Here is a 22,001-nt window from a genome sequence, read left to right as displayed (position 1 = left end):
AACAATCAATGTTATTGACGATTACTGCAGACTTATCTTTTACCAACTGTAATTACAAGCAAACTACTCATCATTCTTTGTAAAATGACATACTTGTGATTACGTAAAATTGTGCGTCCAAGTTTTTTTTGGCCCCCACCGGCTCTTTTACATGTCTTTCGGATTTTGAAAAACTGGTAGCTTCTTAAATTTCATGATCATAAAACTTTATAGTACATGCAGTAAAAACAAACTGCCGTGCGTGTTTTTTTGTAAAAGTAGTATGAAAATAATTTCGATTTAGCTTTAGATGTTATATAGTCAGTCGTTGAAGAGATATTGAAGATAAGAGATATTGAAGATACTTAATTGGTTGTATTTGTAATTTACGCATTGAAATTGTTTAACATAAAGTTATAGCTTTGGTTTTCAATTTTTTAAATTTTTGTGTACACGTAGTAAGATTCGATCTTCATTTTCAAGCAACGATGTTCAAAAATAAATGCAACATTTGGCTAAAAAGATAACAGCACTTTAAAACATTCGAAACGTTTTATTCGTATAGAATTTATAGGCCCGTTTAAACCAGTAAACGGATAAAAAATGGTCAAGTAGAATATTGATAACAGTATATTATTGGTGAAAGTAGAATAATTATAACAGACTCAATCGATGGCAAGATCTGGTAAAAAAGTTAAGTATTCAAGAACTTAACTGTAATTTTTATTTTTAACCTAGTAATTTGGATTAATTAGTAACATATAGAGACTTGACTGTTCTCTCACTGTAAAAGAACGCGATATTAACATTTGTTGAATCACAGAATCGTAAAACGTTTTAATTTGTTAATCTTATAGTCGTTTTATAAAAAGTTGTTGAACATATGAGTAAACTTTTTATTTAATTATAAAATGACACATAACGGTTAAAGTAAATGGCGAATGATGACTTATTGAGCAATTTTAAGTGACATTATTAAATTTGAAAGGTTTACTTACGGAATGCAAGGAAAAGTGACTACAATACACTAATTTAAGAATGAAAATAGTGCTCTGCTGTATTTTTTTCTTTGAATTACATGTTAGTCACACCGCGGTTCTGAAACATGCTTTTAAGCTTTTTTAGGCATGTAAATCCACACACATAATTTTTTTACAGTTAATTGCGTATATGAATGTTTAAACAACACACAGGTTATTTAAGGTTAATTATTTTTGTTGAACGTTTTCCCAATCTCATTTCATTTTCAAAATAAAAAAAAATACTGTCTGTAATTAACAACATCACATAAACGTGCAATTTTGAAAAGAACATTTGTAAGACACCTTACCAAAGCATGAAAGCAAATAGTAAAAAAATCACAGGATATTTAAAGCACAAATTTCTTCCAAGAGTGTTATTAAAATTAGGTGTATGAATGCTTTTTTTTTCCCTTTTACTGCCCAAACGTAAGCTAAGAATGTATTGTAATAAGGTCGTAGCGACTTTCATGTTTTCTCCACGTTTCATGACCACTAGATCTAAAAAGTTGATCTTCCGTTTCCATCTTTCTGTCAGTTTGCAGTCTATCCAGATTTTTATTAGACAAATAATAACTTTCGACCAGCTTGATCAAGCGATATACACAAGTTTTGGAGAAGCTCGAAATGCAAACTCACCATTAAGGAACAAAATATGAGTGAAATATTTTGGCATTACGTTTATAATATGAACTTGGATTATATATTGAATTTTTTTTATAACGATGTTTTTGGATTATCGTCATTTAATACAATACACGCGTGCCAGTTGAATATAGATATTACTCATTGAATGGTATAAGCTGAAGGTGATACATTTTTCTCAAAATCTTTTTTATTGCATCCTAATCATTCATTCCACTTAAGCAATTCAGTGAACTGTACGTTCCTCGTGTATAGTACGCCATGTTCATGTTTGTGACAGATGGCACATCACACATAGGCTGACACTTTCGTCTAATGTTGAATCGACTAAATTGTTTTTAGTTTGTATAGAACTTTATAGAGGAACAAAATATATTTGGCTCATTTATAGATTTTATATAAGAAGTAATTTTTTCGATTAAAACTGCTAAAGGAGTAAATAGACTATGAGATCATATCTCTATTCTATGAAAGTAAACAAGGAAGAGGTATCTCCCGTTGTCGAAGTTCAGTCAATTATATTTTTAATTTCGTAATAAATAAAAAAAAACTTGTTGATCACACTAGATATTAAACGATTAGCAGATAACGAACTTCACTTGACTAAAATTTCTATTGTAATTAATGGGTTCACGCGAAACAAAAAAAATATAGTCGTTGAAAATAATCATATCAAATTCATAACTGTCGGATTTAAAAAATATATAATATACTGTAAAAAATAGAAAACTCTTATAATCTACGTAACATCCTCATTATTAAATTTTATGTACAACAGTGATTGATTTAAAGTACCAATTTAACATTTCTCGTTAATGTTGGGTCAGATACAATCATTTTAAGTGACTTCTATTTTTACCGGGTATTTTAATATCGTGGTAGAGTTTATGTACACCATGCAAAAATAGCTAGTTTGATATCGACGAGTCAAATGCATGAGTAATAAAGATAATTGTTCACTGTCTTATCTGCAATCACCTTCTGCTTTCGTAAAATAAATTTAAAATGTTTAAAATACACAAAAATTGTTTGTTTTGTACGATACCTTTGCTTTCTGAACATTTTCAAAAAGGCACAAATAAACTGTAATCGTTAACCAGTTAAAAAACTTAAAAAAGTAAACATGCGTGTCATTTTTGTCGTAAAATATCTGTCGTAATAATGATTTGCATTTGTCTTTTTGTTTGCAGCGATGCTGTGGTGAGATGAAAAGCAAAGAGACGCTATGTGCCGCTTAAAGCGATGGACACATACGACTTGTTCGGGGAAGATGGATCTGGAATGTTGGAAGGTCTGCCCGAATTGGGCACTGATCACTTCGACCCTGCGGTGACGGGAGCACGAAATGCAACATCGGCCTATACCCAGCCCACCTACTCGCAAGAGACGCCTCTTCAAAAATTGGCTTCCTTTGGTGGTACAGACTTTAATCACATGGACCCTAACGCGCAAAGTATGTACGCTCAGGGATACGGCACAGACAGACCGATGGGACCTCCGGGAGGTGCCTATCCCCATCAGAGACAAATGGCGAGACCACCGGCGCCCCCACAAGCAGCAACAGGAGCTCAGTATCCGTACCAAACGGACAGCATGTACTCGATGCCAGATCATCAGCTAGGAAATATGGATGCGACCAACATGCAACAGTGGGGTCAACACGCGGCCGCCGGCTATCCGATGCACCGATACGGCCAAATGAGCGGGTACAGACAGCAACCCATGCCTGCATACGGTCACCAGCAGGAACCCAAGCAACAGTTTCCACCCGCGCAACACCCAATGATGCAACAACCGCACCAAGGCGGTTACCAAATACAACAAAGACATGCACCGCATTATCCTCAAGCGGGTGCAGGTTATCCGACTGCAGCAACAGGGCAAGGATACAGCAGTTACATGCATCAGCGCTTACCCCATCATCATCAGTATGGCCACCAGTTGGATATGGACGTCCCAACACCACCTCAGTACAGCCAAATGAGCCATGCTCAAACACTCGCTGGTCACCCATCTTCTCACAACGTACCAACGTCGGGGCACATGCCACAACCTCCCCATCCAGGACACGGTCCCACGCAAGGTCACCCAAGTGCTCAGCAGTTAGCTGCCCAGAATCCGATGGTTCATCCTACTTCCATGAGCTACAGTCAGACGCATCAGACTATGCAGTCCATGCAAAGGCCTCTGGATGTTCAGCCACCTCCTCAACAGTTCTCGTCGAAACATTCTGCTAGCACGTTAGGAAATGCAAGTCCGCAATATCGGGCGCCTTTCCCACAATTATCTCCTCAAACTCAAATGTCACCTAGACCACAAATGTCACCGAGACCACCTGCGCCACAGATGTCTCCGAGGCCTGTGATGTCGCCGGCGAAGCCTAACATGTCTCCTCATCCCCAAATGCAGCAGACGACGCTTAGTCCTCGGCCAGCAACAAGCCTCACTCCAAAAACAACAACAGCTTCTCCTGCTCCCATTCCGGCATACTCTCAGCAAAGTACACTGCAAGCCTTGGAGCAGATGGTTATGCCACCATCAAGTACAAATACCACCGAATACCCCACTTATCAGCAACAAAGAAACACTCTTGGGCCACCCCAAACACCTCAAAATCCTTTGTCACCTGCGATGAGTATCAGAAATCAAATGGCTGACCAACAGTGGTCCCCGCATCCTCCTAGACAAACGTCACATGTCCCCAACATAAACGGTCCACCTTTGGGAGTTATGGACCAGGGTCAAATACCGACAAGTCAAAGTATACCTTCGACTCAAACGTTGCCTCCTTCGACGAATTTATCAAATACTAGTGTCCCTACTGATTCCAGTATGACCGCAAATTTTGGCAGTAAAGATTTACGTAATGAAATCAGTAAACCGCCTATATCAATGCCTCCCGAAATGCCTACGTCTCAGGTGCGCGATCCGACGCCTCAAAACGTAACGGTTAGCTCACAGAACGACTTCAGTTCAGTGCAATCGCCTACGACTAGTTTACCTGATAAATTTCCAAGTAGCACTACGAATACTGATTTAAATTTACCGACTTCTGGGAGTAACACGATTTCATCGCATCCCCCAACTCCGACACCTTCATCGACTACAGATGATAACGTAACTAATACGCAAGACATAAGTCTTCCCTCTAACGACTGCAATAAAACTCATGATGAAATATCTAACACAAACTCAACGTCTCAACAACCCTCTCAAAGTCAAACCAATACAACGAACAGTTTCACAGATTTCAATTGTGTATCTAGTATGTCGGGCTATCCAAGTGAACCAACGCCGCCGAAAGCTAGCAAAATGGATGATTTGGTTCAATCAAACGTGCCAATGTTCAGTCAAGATAATTCTGTATCTCAAGATTCCTTGCCGGAAGTAAACAAAGATCTCGGATCTGTTAGTTTACAAACGTCGCCAATACAGACTTCTATAAGTTTACCGACGTCTTCTGTGCAAACGAATGTTAGTCAGTCGCAACAAACACATCTACAAACAGTTGGTGCTACAAGTCAGCCGCAAGCTACTCCAGTGGTTCCTATACAAGTAGCGAACAATTCAATGCCATCGGTACCAATGATGTCTAACCCGCCGCAACAGCAGCCGCCACCAGCACAACAGCCGCCGCCGCCATCACAACCACCTCAGCAGCAGCAACCTTCACAACTTCCCACTTTGCAAAATCAGGGACCACCACCACCTCCTATGCAAAATCAAACCAATATGTCCAACGTACCAATTCCCACGAGTAATATGACTGGAATACCACAAGGAAATATGCAGAATGTTTCCTCTAATCAAATTCCTCCGGTGCCATCTCACGGACAGATGCCACCAGTTCCTCAGCATGCTCAAAGTGGAAATATGCCACCACATACTACTATTACAAATTTGACTCCTAGTAATCAGACTGCTGTGATGTACGACCAAAATGCGGGCATATTAGGACCTAACGGAATGCCCATGGGTGCACCTAGAGGAATGGGTCCGGGAATGCCTCACGGTATGCCTCCCATGGGTCATCCTGGCATGACCATAAATATGGGTCATCCTATGATGTCCAACATGAACGCCGGTCATGGCATGATGCCGCCAGGGCCCGAGATGGGATACCAGCCTCCAATTAGTCACCACCAGGAGAGAGCTGCTCTACAGCAACAGCTCCAAGAATTGTATTGTATGCCACCTGCTCCTGAACATCAAGAAAAAATCGCACACTTACAAGAGAGGCTAAACATTCTTAGTCAACACGAAGCTACTGAGCAGTGTAACGGAGGTCCTCAATGCGTTTTACAAAGTCCGCTCTTTACATCTCCAATGATCGATAGTCCTCAAGTTTCAAGTACGACCGGAAGAGGTCGGGGTAAAGGTGCACAACGTGCTAAAAAGCCAAGACAAAAGAAAGGAGAAAAGGCGGTGTCACCTGTTCATATGTCACAGAGTATGAATATGATGATGCCAGCTCAACAACTTCCAGTGTCTGAAGATTGTGTAACACCTGGCGCTGGGTTAAATATCCCGTCCAGTGAAATGTCAGAGATAACTGAGTTATCTGTGGATCCAGTTACGGGTGAATTCGATGATAAGAAAAAACTTAAAACTCCGAGGAAACCAAGAGAACCGAAGAAACCAAAGGAACCTAAAATGCCCAAAGAAGCAAAAGCTCCAAAGTCTCCAAAAGAGAAAACGAAAGAAAGAAAAAAACGCGAACCAAAAGATCCAAAAGTTAAAAGAAAATATGTACGAAAAAAGAAATTGGACGGTTCAGAAGAAAGTGCAACCGACGAATCTTTCAATAAAGGTTATGACAATGAACATCAAATGATTTCTTCTGAAGTATCGACGGAAGAACATGGGGATGATTCGAACACACCCGATTCTGGCGACGTTACGGAGTCTGTTACTCTTAATCTTCACTCGGAAGAAATACAAGCAGATTCGTCACAACCTTCCGACATCTTGCATCTTGATGGCGTGGAAGTAGAAATTAAAAAAGACGAATATACTTTTGAAGATCAACCTACTAGCCCACAAGAGTTGGGCGAGATACCTAGAAAACATAGGAAAACTAAACCTGGTGCCAAGAAAGTAATATCGACTAAAGCAAAAAGCAAAGCAGGTCTCGCAAAAGGACGAAAACGGAAGGGAATGGTTCAAGAATCAGATGGAGAAGGTGAAGATCTAGTGAGCACTCCACCTCCGTCACCACCAGAGGATCCCGAAAACGCAATTCATAAAAGACGATCTGCGAGGAATACTCAACGAAAGAAGTATATCGATGACGTCATGTTGCGGTTTTCGGACGATGAATCTCCAGTTGTGCCCAATAAAAATAAAAAAGGAGGAATACCATCAACTCCACCTGTGCCTTTGTCTGCTGGCACACCAGGTGTTCAGGGCGAAGATAATTCTGGTGATGGCAGTAATAAAATGAACTTCGTTTATGTTAATACTACGGACGAAGATTCTATGGTTGTACAACACATATTATCGTCTAGAATTACGAAGAAACCTAGAAAAATCGAACTGCCATCTGAAGAAAAAATTGAAGAAGATAAAACAATCGAGGAAGAAAAGAGTGAAGAAGTTGATATCGAAGGAAAAGAAGACGAAGAAGTGGACAAACCCCCACCCGAACCAAAACTTGAAGGTGAACAGCAAGAAGGTGAAGAATCTGAGTTAGTCGATGTGGAGGAATACTACGTAAAATATCGTAATTTTTCCTACTTGCACTGTGAATGGAAGACTGAAGAAGAGTTATACAAAGGAGATAAAAGGATTGCGAATAAAATTAAACGATTCAAGCAAAAACAAGCACAAAATGTTAACATATTCGAAAATTTAGAAGACGAACCCTTCAATCCGGATTACGTGGAAGTCGACAGAGTATTAGATGTTGCCGAACATACAGATCCGACCACTCAAGAAGTAATCAAACACTATCTTGTAAAATGGCGAGCTTTGCAGTATGAAGATTGTACTTGGGAGTTGGAAGAAGATGTCGATCCAATAAAAATTGAACAATTTAAAAAGTTCCGACAAATGCCACCCAAAGATAAATGGAAACCAAAGAAACGACCTAGTCCTGATTCCTGGATGAAACTCGAAAAATCCCCAATTTACAAAGGTGGAAACAGTCTTAGGGAGTATCAATTAGAAGGGTTAAATTGGCTGTTGTTTTCGTGGTACAACGGAAGGAATTGTATTCTAGCTGACGAAATGGGTTTGGGTAAAACTATCCAGAGTTTAACGTTTTTGAATGCAATTTGGGAGTACGGCATTAGAGGACCATTCTTAGTTATTGCACCTTTGTCGACGATACCAAACTGGCAGAGAGAAATTGAAAGTTGGACTGATATGAACGTCATAGTATATCATGGCTCTGCAGCAAGCAGAAACATGATACAAGAATACGAAATGTATTTTAAAAATGATAAAGGCCATCCTATTAAAGACATAACGAAGTTCAATATTTTAATCACGACTTTTGAAATAATAGTTACAGATTTCGCCGACTTAAAGGGTTTTAATTGGAGAATATGTGTCATAGACGAAGCGCATAGGTTAAAAAATCGCAATTGTAAATTGTTGGAAGGTCTCAGGCAGCTGTCATTGGAACATCGAGTGCTTTTATCAGGAACACCATTACAAAATAACGTCAACGAACTGTTCTCGCTTCTTAATTTCCTCGAACCACAACAGTTCCCTAGTTCCGATTTATTTTTACAAGAATTTGGAGCACTGAAGTCGGAACAAGAAGTCCAAAAATTACAACTAATTCTAAAACCAATGATGCTAAGAAGATTGAAAGAAGATGTAGAAAAGTCGTTAGCACCCAAAGAAGAAACAGTCGTTGAGGTTGAACTAACAAATATTCAGAAGAAGTATTATCGAGGAATTCTAGAAAAGAACTTTTCATTTCTGTCGAAAGGTACTACACACGCTAACATACCTAACTTAATGAACACCATGATGGAGTTAAGAAAATGTTGCATACATCCGTATTTGTTGAATGGTGCAGAAGATCAGATCCAATATGATTACAAGATGGCACAAGGAGAAGACCCTGATGCGTACTACAAAGCGTTGATCAACTCTAGCGGTAAAATGGTTTTGATCGATAAGTTACTACCAAAACTGAAAGCGAATGGTCATAGAGTTTTGATCTTCAGTCAGATGGTACGTTGTTTAGATATATTGGAAGATTACCTCATGTTTAGGAAATACCCGTTTGAACGAATAGATGGTAGAATAAGAGGTAATTTGCGACAAGCTGCAATTGATAGATTTTCTCGACCAGACTCAGACCGCTTTGTTTTTTTGCTGTGCACTAAAGCAGGGGGTTTAGGCATTAATTTGACAGCAGCGGATACAGTAATTATTTACGACAGCGATTGGAACCCCCAAAATGATTTGCAGGCACAAGCAAGATGTCATAGAATCGGCCAACAAAAGATGGTCAAGATCTACCGCCTATTATGTCGTAACACGTACGAAAGAGAGATGTTTGACAAAGCATCTCTAAAGCTAGGTTTGGACAAGGCTATTTTGCAGAGTATGAATACATCTCAAGGAGGTAAAGACTCTGGAACGAAACAACTTAGCAAAAAGGAAATTGAAGACCTCCTAAAGAAAGGTGCTTACGGAGCATTACTCGATGAAGAAAATGACGGTGATAAATTCTGCGAAGAAGATATCGATGTCATTTTGGCTCGACGAACTCAAGTCATTACTATGGAGTCGGAAAAAGGTTCAACGTTTTCGAAAGCTAGTTTTGCCTCTAGTGCTAACCGCTCCGATATTAATATCGATGATCCTGATTTCTGGAACAAGTGGGCGAAGAAAGCCGACATCGATACTACTGAAAAGGATGAAACAGAAGATCTTGTCATTTCAGAACCTCGAAGACGAACTCAAATCAAACGATACGGCCACGACGAGAGCGCCATCGATATGTCTGAACTTGAAAGTTCGTCTGATTCTGACTTGGATAATGAAGGTTTGAGTTTGGGTATACGTAGTCGTCGAAGTAAACTAAAGAAAAAACGTTTGAGAGGTGACGATTATATTCCACGAGAGGGTGAAAGGGGTGATATTGTATACGGTAGTTGGGCAAGGAGGGAATGTTTCATGGTAGAAAGGGGTCTTCTAACCTTCGGATGGGGGAGGTGGCAAGAGATTTTACAACACTCGCAATTACGGAAAGGTTGGAGGGAACAGGACGTAGAGGACTGTGCTCGAGTTATTGTAAGTATCGGGAAATTAATTTCCAGCAGTTGTGTTGAATGTGCTTTTCTGTTTCAGTTGCTTTATTGTCTCCGATTCTACAGAGGGGATGAAAAGATTCGTAGTTTCATCTGGGATTTGATTGCGCCGTCGGAAAACGGAGAGCAGAAAATCTCGAGGAATCATCACGGACTGAAGGATCCCGTTCCCAGAGGAATAAGGAACAAAAATAAGAAGAAAGGGAAAGATAACCGACATGCGGCACTTACTGATCCTAATCATTGGAGCAAAAGCGAAAAATATGATGGGGATATATTCTTGGAAAGTAATTACAAGAAACACCTAGGCAGACATGCTAACAAGTAAGCATTTAAAAACGTCAAATGAGTTAAGAATCGGCGTTGCATGAAGTTGTTTGGGGCACTGTATTTTGGAGAATATCGTGTTGTATAAAGTACCACACATTTTATTTTATAATATAAAAATTTACAATGCCTTTTCGAAAAAAAAAGTTGAAAAAATTAGTAACGACAAACTGCTTTTTGATTTTTTATGTGAAAGCCATAGACCCTCCAGTAGAGTGGCTTCTTTAATGTTAATACGTCTACAAAAATTCTTTGAAATATATGAACTGTAAAAATAAAATACATACTTCAATTGTAATTATTTTGTGTTCTCGTGTGAGATTAACTGGTTGTATACAAATTGATGAATATGTAAATGGTCTGGCAGCATTTCTTTCTTAGTGAGTGTTTATTGTTAACGCCACCAGCATTCCGCAGCTGACCAAGAAACCATATACGAGTATAAGGCAGCAAAGGTGGTTGAAGTTTTCGATGACGAAGATGGTACATGCCAACCTTAATTGTATTTTAATCAAATTAGATTAAAAAAAATTGACTCAGATTGTCTTATTTGAAACACAAATTCTGGACAGGAAGGGATAGGAAGATGTGTTGGCGATTTTCTGAATATGACTCCTGTTACATTAAGCACATTGGAATCTACACCTCTCATATTACTATATGACCTTTAGTCATGGAGTAGACTGTACTAGTATTAACACAATTTGTTGCGACATGACATTCCAGTCTAGGCTTAGCTTTTTGTCACGTATACGAGCTGATCTTAGCTTTTATGGAACAAATAAGTACAGTGTCCCAGTTTGCCTATCTTTACAACTTCAGTTACAACTAAATAGATTATTTTTGGTAGGTTATGTCTGATGTTTTGAACACGAAAGACAAACTAACGGTACTAGATCTTTTGACAAATATATAAATGTACAATTTTTATTTTTCAGTCAGTTACTGTGGATTTTCTTTCATGTTCAGCATTAATTACGGCAGCAGTATTTACGTCAATTTTAAGTCAGAAAATCGTGCAAACTAATGATGAGTTCCATGCTAATTTCGAAAATACTTTAGGTATTTGATGAAATAAAGTTTTAGCGTTACTGAAATCAAACTAACACAGTGGGATAGTTAAACACAGATTATAGAAAATTGGTAACATTGATGTTTGCTTGTAGGGTTCTTTTACGCGTTCGAATGTTGTACTACATCAAGCACGAAATAATCGGCGATCTCGTTCAACACATCGCAGATGGAGTTCATGCAAGGTAAGGCACTGTTTGATATTTACATTTTGATTTTAAGCTTCGGAAAATTCTGCCGAGATACAATTTAAGCTTTTCTTCAAACGCAGGTAAGCTATAACAATTTAATGCTCAAACTGTATCTTGGCCTCACATTTTTTTTTATTTGATTAATATTGTTGGGAATCAGCCTTGCTTATTTTTAACATGTATGCATGGTCCCTGCTTGAGGTCATGCTAGCGCTTTTAGCAAAACATGTTCATTATGTTGTTGTTATATTTTATTTTGAAACATTGGAGTCAAAATTTATTCACACACAGCTTCATCGCTTATTCTTAACATTCATTCATTTTGTTATTAACACTGATTAATTGTCCGATAATTGGTTCCCAACCCCTCGTATACAAGTAATGAATCGTGCAACGGTGGGGCACTCGATACCAAATTATGTTTTTAGCTATATTACCAAAATTTCTTAATTCTACAAAAATAATGTACTATTACAACATTATTCTTGTTTGAGTCGGAGCTGTTAATGTACAGTAAAACGTAGCAGTTGAATTTGACTAAGAAAATAAGTGACAATCGCTGTCTGTTTTTGTTCAAAATTGACAATTGGCGACGTGATCCACAGTGCCTTGCCGATAAACCCTCCCGTAACGGAGCAATTGCCTAGCGAGTGGTGGGATACGGAATGTGACAAGTCTCTGCTCGTGGGCACTTGGAAGCACGGCTATGAAAACTATATGGCGATGCGTGCAGACCCCACCCTCTGTTTCCTGTCCCGCTGCGGCCCGCCCTCAGATCGAGAGCTCCAGATGGCAACCTCTAACACGCAACCCAATACGCCCGCACTGTAAGTAGATCCGTTTCGACTAGAGCTCCACATGTACCATCGTCGCGGCTCTAGTTTTTTATTTTTATTTTTTAGCTCTACTATTTGTATCTTGCTCACTGCTCTTGACTAACTCAACATAGCCATGCTACTTCTCTTACGTCAAAATTTATGTGTATCTCTTTAATATCATTTGCCAATTGTTAAGCTTTTATAGTTTTAGTCTAACTTTTTATTGACGTTTTTGCATGCTCTTTGTTATCTTGTAAGTTTCAGGTAAGGTTTAACTAATAAGTTACGTCTACGTTAGGAACGACAAATGTGGGAAATTTTTACAGCGCATCACTAGGTAAACTCAGTCTTAACTCTCAAGAGACGTGTGGTATATCAAAACGAGAGTTCAGTAGATTTCTCGATTTCTTATAGACGGCATATACATATCAGTTATAAAATTAAATGTAGGTGCAAGTTGCACGTTCCTACGATAACTGAAGAAGACGTCATCTTAAGTCTATTGAAGACTGAAGGCCAATTAATGTCTAAATACATATCAAGAGAATCTTTTACCGCTATCATTTCGTAAAAGTTGTATCGAAGTTCTTTTTGACATACAACATTACAGAATTTTAGTATAAAGTGCATGTGATATTTCAATTGAAAATATACTTGTGTTTTAGCTCCATTCTTCAATATTTTTATTAATAGTCATACAAGGAATGTTGCAATTATTAAATATAATACGGGGTCAGTTGTCTAGATGGTTGGAGTGTCAAGTGTCTGTTTAATTAGAGATTTTAAATAGATTAGCTAGCATTGACAATTGGGAAGTTGTAAAACAAACATTTTCCTACAACTGTGTTAAGAATTTGATGCTCGGCTTGTGACAACTAGCCATTTAATAATATTTAATTGTTTTATTTTGGTAATAAAAAATAAAATACTCTTAAAAAATATACATAGACTACTAAAGCATATCACTATCGACAGTTGTTTAAACAAACAAATATTGATTGTTATATCTCCATTAACAGTTAATTATAAATAACATTTGCTTTGAAAATAGTCATAAATTAAATAATAATTTAGGAAAATTACCACTTTAGTTTGAGTAATTTTACACTAACTTCTGGGAAGGATATTTTGATATTCTATGGCCTGTTATTAAAGTTGAATGTCCAGATAATTACAAATACTCCTCATGTGAGCATTGTGATGTTAGTCTTTCCATGTCGCTTCCTTACGTCAGTTTTCGTGAAAAACTAGTAATCAAGATTTTTTATACTGGCAATATTTGCAGTCGACTGTAATATGGTTGAGTGCATTATTGTTAAAATATTCTCTGATGACTTGCTACATAATTTTATAATTTCGTGTTTATACTCTAAATCTAAAAGCCATTCCTTTTCAGAAAAATATATAACAGTATTGATTCTAGCCTTTCCCCATCTCTGAAACACAAGAAATACAGCATTTTTTAAGACTTTTTTTTTTAGTAAGGTCTGTCTCATAATTTCTTGGGATGTTAATCTTTCCGAGAACAGTATTGTTTTACTAAATTTCAAGTTGTTTCACCTGTTTTTTTTTTTTTTAGATGTAAAATTTTAATTGTGTATTTTTTCCTTAACCACCGAATAAATGCAGCAATAAAAGCGCATGAAACACGCTTCATATGCCCAGTTTCTGAAAGATATCTCGTATCAGTTCTATGACTATCAGACACATAAAGTTGTCGAACCGATAAATGAGGAGCGAGTTTCTGAACGCTGTGCGTAGCTAACTTATGCTCTCGATACTTACGAGCTTATTAAGCAGTTACGCTTTAATGCAGTAAGTGGTGTCTGTGTTTTCCAGCTCCAAATTCTATGCTCAAAAATGAAATGTTGACCATGCAGCCTGTACTGAACATCTTGCCGAAAGAACAATAAAGTAGTATGAAATGGGCATCGATGGAATGCGACATGAAAATTTCGGTTCATTTTCAAGCTTTCATAGTGGTTTTGAAGCAAGTAGTTTCGTTAACTGTTTTGTGTTAATTATTGAAAAGGGGAAATGAGTATGGAGAATAAAATCACAAAAAATAAAAAATAAATCGTTCAAACTACAGCCAAAAAACTTTTCGAACAGGAGATACATTTATTTTTTGATATTGTGGTGAAAGACTACCTAAATACTATTAAAAATAAAAAACCAACGGTGTTGCACGCCTTTTACGATACGCTACAGAAAACAAGAAGTAATCCAAATAATGATAAGGTATGAAAGGGTCTTTCAAACGGGACTCGACACATTAAATACTTGTTTTTACAAAAATTTCTACGAAAGAGTACTTTTGTTCCAAAAATAATAAATTTGTTGAACCGTGAAATTTTTACGATGTGCTAACAATAAGGGTAACAGTTTTTTCATGATAAATCTAAGATACAATATTAATTATATTCTATTTTTTATTTCTTTTTTACCTGAAGATATGTTTACAGTTAACGTATTTTTATTCTGTTTCCATTTTTGCGGTCAATATATACATATTCTTAATACTAGAAATAAATAAAATATATAGTTTGTTTCCAATACAAATAATGTATTACTTTTACTCACATTGATAAAGAAAGTATGTACAAGATATTCGTAGCACTGATGTTATTGTCCACAATACTGAAAATGACAATAATTATTTGCACAAAAATCAACCCAATAACTTCAACGTTTCCTACGCCAAGTCCGAATTGAGTTGCACTGCCCAGATGCAGACATAGATTCTTATTTACCACTTGTATCCGCGATAACTTTTGAGACCGCTATGAGATACCTAAACACTGTTGAAGCTTTGAGGAACGAATTTCCTGCTTTATGAAGTACATAACTTTATGGAATCCACAAATTTGTTTCTAGAAACCGGGCATTACTGTCGCAACTTCAGCTCTTTATGACATGATTATGGAGAGGTGTGTATAAGCAGCTAATCCGCTTATCTTCCCCAGTCCGTGCTGTAAATTTTTATATCATGTAAATTTGGGAGGATAATAAAATCAGGTACCAACTCTTGGGAGGATCACTCGTTTACTTGTAATCACTGTGAATTACGGGAAATCCATTGTTTCTTCACCTTTGGTTCTTCTGTAAAATAGTCTAGAATTGTCTAAGCTAACTTTACCTTGATTCTAGAACAAAATCGTTGCACCAGTACATTTTTTAATGACCCGATAATGCAAATAAAATTACTCCTGCCATTGACGCACGTTGCAATATTAGTGCAAAGTGTGTAAATCTTTAAACTCGGTACTTAACACATCAGGCCCAGTAACTAGGTACCTACATACCACTGCAGTTTACATGTGCTCGTGTATATTTGTGGTACTGTCGATTTCGAGGTATCCTATGCAGTTATGCATAGATTTTGTCACTGTATGGCGAGAAACTAGAAGTGGATAAGCCAAACTTGTTATAGTGGCTGACTAGAATTTTTATTTTCAATATGATGCCTGCTTTTTAACTTCTCTTGATTTCGGTAGTATAAACTGGACGTCGACATCGACTCAATAGAACTTTGGCGCAGGCTGTTCATGCGACTTTCACGTGATCGCTGAATCTGTTTGGCGATTTTAGTATAGTGCATATTTTAAGTGAGATATTCTATTTCCACTAAGGTTAGAATACCACCTCAGTTTACGAATGAAGAAACTCACTTCACCTAACTTGGCAAAGGAAACGGTTTATTTTAGTTCGCACTGAAATGGTGACTGTCAAGATATGTAATTGTCTACAGCCGTGGTAATTGTTCAGTTTGACATTAGCATTTGACAGTTTAATCTTAACCCTTAAAAATAAATTTGATTTCTTTCTTATCAGAATAGAATCGATTCGTTTAAATTGTTACAAAAAAAAACGATTCTAAAGAAATAATCGATCCCACCACGGGTCGATTAAAAATCAGCATCCGTAATTATCACTTCTCATTGATTATCCATCAGTCAAGTCCCTTTTTCCATCCCTTCTATTTTTATCATCATAGTTATGATCATTGTTGTCCTATTTTATACAATATTACAATAATTTCAATTAGGCGCAGAATGGTGCCGTAAAACCTCACTTTTTGGCGAGAGAATAAAATCTCAGTTCGGCTCAGATAAAAATTTGCAAATAGAACGTCTACAAAGTGACGTGAGATGACGTGAGAAACACTGAGATTTATGCCAAATAGAACGCAACTGTAGTTGACTTACTGTAACATTGTTGACTTTTTGTAAAAAACTTCATTCAGTAAATTCTGGCTGATATTAATCTTAAGATATCGTGGTGTATCTTGGAAATTACGTCACGAAAAGACGACATACTCGTCGAAATGACCCTGAGAGATAAAGCAGGGGTAGTTCCATTTAAAAAGCAATAGTTATTTTTGTATCAAAGCCATAAAGAACTTTGGCGGATCTAAAGTTTGAGGCCGAGACCTTCAAAAATCAGATCAGGCCTAAAGAGTCTCTTTGGCCGAGGTATACGTTTTTTAGGCAACCATGCAGAAAAAAATTTAGTTGTGTAAGTGGTTTTGAAGTTACAAAATCTTTTTAAGTCGTTGGAGGAAAAATCTATAGATACGATAAAAACCAAAGTTTTCTTCTACATACTAAGGGGGAGATTCTGGAAACTCCGATAATTTGCAAATCGCTATCGAAACTGCAAATACAATGCAACAACAGTACATGTTGCTATGGTTTTGAATTTGCAGATCCTTGCAAGGCCTTACCGAGTTTCGAGAATCTCCCCCTAAGAAAATAATTGGTACCATCATGTTACATAACGACAGTCGGTAAACGTGGACTTCAAATAACGGCGATTTTGGCTTTTTTATTTAAACAAATGTTAGACATAAACACAACACCAAGAACGCAAAAATAAGCTTTCGACATCTGAGTACACAAAAGTGATAAGTTAGTCCAAAAATGTGACAAATGAGTCCAAAAATGTAACCTTTCAGTACGAGAAAGTCACACTTCATGAACGTGATTGGGGACCTAAAACGACTAGATTTGTAATGGTCGCCTAAAAACTTTTTTATATATACAGTCATCAAAATTGATTGAGAGAGTTGCTACTCCCTGTTTTTGCCGTGAAGTTTGTCAACCTTATGACAGATTTGTTTAAGGTTAGGTGGCAATGAATTCAGTGCCGTGACAAGAGAACTGGGGGTTGATTGTCGAACTCATTAGCATAAGTGGATTCTGAAGAATAATTCCACCCCCCAAATTCGTTTTGAGTACCACTCCGGAACAAATGTAAAATTCGAAACTTCAAATCGGACAACTAATATTTTTTACCAAAAAAAAAAATCGAAAAAGACGCCACTGAGTTTTGAAATTTGAAACTTGACACTTCAAATCTAGCAGCTAATATTTTTATACAACTTAACAAACCAAATTATTCAAGTTCAGGTTTACCAACTCTCTCAATCAATTTTGATGACCCTGTATAATTAAACCGAAGTTACAAGAGATAATTTAATGTATTTTTAATTGAACTTTTTGTGGATCCGTTTTTTTTTATGTGTTATATATATGGTATAATCTGACTTTTCATTGTTTTTGTTTTTTATTTTGTTTTACGAAGGATTATTTTGAAATTTTTTTATATGTACGTTTGTTTTAGAACTTCCTCTTTTTTGTATTCTTTTGGTGTCCTTTTTTATGATATAATTGGAATAGTAAGATTTTCTGGTGATGTGGTGATGTGTCGATATTTCCAAATTTTTAGTTTAATTGAAAACACTCCATTTTTGTATTTTACTTTTTTCTTTCAGTATCGTATTGTGTGAAGAGGCACAAATAATAATAATAGTAATGACTCATGAGACACTTACATATTGCAGGTCAGGTCATTTACACAATTTCCTTTTTTTTAACGTTCATAAGAAATTAAAAATATTTTTGCAAAACATGTTTTTTATTATTATTATTTTGGAAGGTACTAGCCAAATTGTAGGCCAAAAGTGTCAGATCTGGTATCTTCCTCTACTTAAAAAATGCAGTATTTATCAGAACTGGATACTTGGATATATAATTTGTTTCAATATGCATTAGTTGCAAATAATAGCGGTATTGAACTGTCAAAGATTAAGATATGCGTGATACAACAATTGATTGATAGTGTTGATTGCTGCAAATTGGAAGCTCATTACGCCGAAGATTATTTTATAAATACTTTGTACATTTGATTTCATTCAAAATAAATATGCATTTTAATTTTCTCAACACCACCGAGAGTCGTGGATGCTTTTTTGTATGTTATGTGTTAGTCTGAAGCTTCGTAACAATACCTACCTGATGTAAATTAGTGTACTGCGCTTGAACAATAGATGATACTTGGGCAGTTATCACTATCGATGTGTGTTATGCTAGTACAAATAAACTACAGTACTACAGCGTAGTTGACAATAAGTTTTATTTTTCAATTTTCATTATTTGCATGCGTAATATTAATTTACACTCTTAAACTTAAACATAAATTCTCAAATATATCTAGCATAACTAACAGAAAATGTCTGCGATTTGGTTTTATGAATTTATGTTGATTGCGTTTACTAGAAATACTGAATTCAGCCATCATAGTTGATAATATCACGTTTTCTTCAGCACTTCCAATGGTCACACTCCAACCTTAACAGTAGATTTTGTCCACATTCCTGTTTGGCTTTTATATAAAAGTTTCGAACCTGAATCACGTGCAAATATTTCAGTTGGCTCTTTTACATTTCCTTGAATGTACGTTCCGACTTAGCGACTTCTCGTGTCTGACACGAAAATGTTCTGATTACAAATTTGCCATTTAAAATTTACCACATTGTCAGTCCAAAAAGACTTAGCTATATATTTTCGTTTATTACATCGTTCGCGGTTATTTTATAGTAACGATGACGACTTAGACGACGAAGATACGAACGAAGAATCAAGTCTAAAGTCAAAAAATCGCGATGCATCTGAAGCGAATTCCGAGGTTGCTGAACCTTCTCCAGGTCCATCAGCATCTTCGGAAACACAACAACCTGACGGCGATGATCGTGATGAAGGTTTGGACGATAAACCAGCATGGCCTACGATTACAGATCTCAACACAAGACTGAGAAGAGTGATCACTTCATATCAGAGAAATTACAGAAAAGAGGAACAAAAGCTCGCTGCAGCTAAAGCGAAGGTAAGTGATTTTTTACATCGTGGCTGGACTCAGTGATTTTAATGTAAAGTTTATTCAAGTAATTCATATAAAGAATTTATCAATTATTATGGCTTGATCCCCCTCGAGGTCAAGATTTTGTTTATTTTTTTCTCTTCGTTTTATAAATGTGCTTCTGCGCTTGTGTACATAAATGTAGAATTTTTTCTCAGTCATACATTTTTATTTTCTGAATTCATTGAAATTGCGATAAATGCGAATTTCGCTCTGGGTAAAATTCATATTTGTCGCAAGAAACTTATCATCTACCATTTTATTGTGCACACGCATGAAAGCGTGCTGGCTGTTCGGGTAGTATGTAGTATGCACTGTGCAGCCCTCGATAGAGCCTGCCCTGTCCTCCCCCTTGGCTGCCCTGGCTCAAGTGTCACAACAGTTTGACGTGAGGGAAGCGGCCGCACTTGGTTTGCAAGGATGGGATCTACAACAGCTAGCCCTCTACCTGCTGGTTAGTATAAAATAAACACTCTATATAATTATTTTTTATCTAAGTTAATAATTTATATACTTATTTTGAGAATTGCGTAGTGCGTTGTGATCGTTTTTGAGATTTTATAGTTACATCGTTCCACTTGTGTCGCCTTATTTTTATCTTAATATTTGTAAAAGTGGCGCCCCTTTTAGTTCGATTATTTTCAAGAATTAACTGAAATATTTTTCCCCTTTTATTCCGTTAACTTATATATTTAATGTGTAACTAAATAGTAAAGTATCGTAGTTTTATTATTTTGCTAAATAATCTACAAAGCGCAGGTAAGATACTTGTTTTATCTATTCTGAATGTTTTTCTGTGATGTTACTTTTGTGTCACAACTATTGTGTAATCAAATTAAGTTCAAACACATCGTTTATTGAAAAACTCTAATCAATTTCGTCGTCTTGTTAATGATGAATCGATGGTAATGTATATCAAAAGCATTTAATTAAATCTGTTTTCGTTATATTCTGAACAAAAATAATTCTCACGATAACTCTTTCCGTCGCAATAAAAACTTGGCAAAATTGCTGTTATTTCCCTTTATTGGTGTACCGAAATAATATCGACCCAAGTCCGTTCCATGAATTGGAAATAATTATTTTAGCCAGTGATAATGTCGTGAGTTTTTAAAAATTTCAGGATATTTTTTGCTCTCTTAAATGGATAATTTTGCAAGTATTAACGTTATTTGAATATTACCTAGAAAGCGGCGTACGTACATACTAAGAAAATAAAAAGAACTGTTTTAAAACTGATACGCACGAGTTCGATGCGCATTCCTTTCTACAAATGAAAAGTTTATGCTAAAGTGACTTCAATACCAATAATTTTGTCTTATTTTCAATTATTCATTTATATATAAACTGTACAAAAAGTATTATTTCATTCTAAAATAATTATATTTCAATTTGCCGACATTATTTCTGTTGTGTTGCTTTTTTGGCACTTCTTCAATTACCTAAAGAGAACATTTTCAGTGATATTTAGAAAATCAGTTTCTAGTTTGTTTCCGCTCGTTCTGAAGTAATTCAAGGTATGCCACGATTTCAAAGCACAGAGGAAATTACAAAAATAGTAGTGTACATGTGGCATAGAACAAAATATATAGGGAGAGCAGTAATCCAACTTGCTTCTATTTTTTTTTTTCGTACGAAGCCCATACATGTACGAATATGATATTTTGACAATTGTGCTTCTTTTCTTAGACAGGTGACACTACAGAAAATAAGTCATAATTTATATTAATTAACGAAATTATTTTGTGAAACTTAATAGTGTCGATATTGAAGTTTTTTTTAAATATACAAATTTAAACCTTTGAAAAAACTTATTTCTAAATAATGTCAAAGCAAAAGCACAAAATGTCAAACGAGTCAATGTAGTTGTGTGCATGGCACGTAGTCTGAATTTTCTGTGTGTAAATCATCCAAATTATATAACGGGTGTCTTAAGTAAAAAAAAAATATTCATATGTATTCACATGCTAAGTTGACGGGTAAGCATCTGTTTTTACTTAAGCAAGTTATCCCCCCTTTTTTGAAATGACACTTGCCAGAAATGCTACTTTTCAATAGTTTTATTTTTAATGTGTTTGTTGAATAACAGAGTAAAGAAATATTGTAGTAAATAAAAATAAATGACCTCCCCTTACTTTTATTAAGACAACACTTCTATATTCACACATTAAAATCCATCAACACCACAACAGAGAACACGTGGCAACGCAATAAAAATTTTAATTGAAATATAAACAAAGAAAAGGTTCATCTTTGCCGTCTACACTTGTCATATTTGTGCAGATTATAAATGTATCTTGCTTTCGAATTATTATATTATAGTAGAACAACTTTGCTTTAATTAACATTTAATTTGTTATTTTGTTCGTATCATGCAATATCAGACATTCCAAGTTGGCGTTATAAAATGTAAGTTTCTTTTCTTGAGATATGTAGATGAACTATATGGAATTTATTGTCAATAGTCCAGATTTTTAT

General features: G+C 36.2%; 1 protein-coding gene across 2 annotated transcripts in view; it reads left to right on the top strand.

The window, feature by feature from the left end:
• Positions 1 to 22,001, top strand: part of Kis (kismet) — a 39,464-nt gene that overhangs the window by 9,491 nt on the left and 7,972 nt on the right. The window contains exons 2-7 of one of the 2 annotated variants that reach the window (XM_064046865.1): positions 2,834 to 9,899; positions 9,957 to 10,240; positions 11,410 to 11,499; positions 12,111 to 12,332; positions 19,205 to 19,490; positions 19,846 to 19,977. In XM_064046865.1, coding sequence (XP_063902935.1) covers positions 2,886 to 9,899; positions 9,957 to 10,240; positions 11,410 to 11,499; positions 12,111 to 12,332; positions 19,205 to 19,490; positions 19,846 to 19,977 — 8,028 coding nt within the window. In that variant the 5' untranslated portion in view covers positions 2,834 to 2,885. The remainder of the gene's footprint in view (positions 1 to 2,833; positions 9,900 to 9,956; positions 10,241 to 11,409; positions 11,500 to 12,110; positions 12,333 to 19,204; positions 19,491 to 19,845; positions 19,978 to 22,001) is intronic. The other variant, XM_064046866.1, reaches the window with a different exon arrangement.

Source organism: Zophobas morio, unplaced genomic scaffold, assembly GCF_036711695.1.
Source record: "Zophobas morio isolate AGI-343-1 ecotype UQ-CSIRO unplaced genomic scaffold, CSIRO_AGI_Zmor_V1 ptg000005l, whole genome shotgun sequence".
Lineage (NCBI taxonomy): Eukaryota > Metazoa > Arthropoda > Insecta > Coleoptera > Tenebrionidae > Zophobas > Zophobas morio.
The sequence above is the reverse complement of the archived record's forward strand: the minus strand, read 5'-3'. Positions and strand labels throughout refer to the sequence as shown.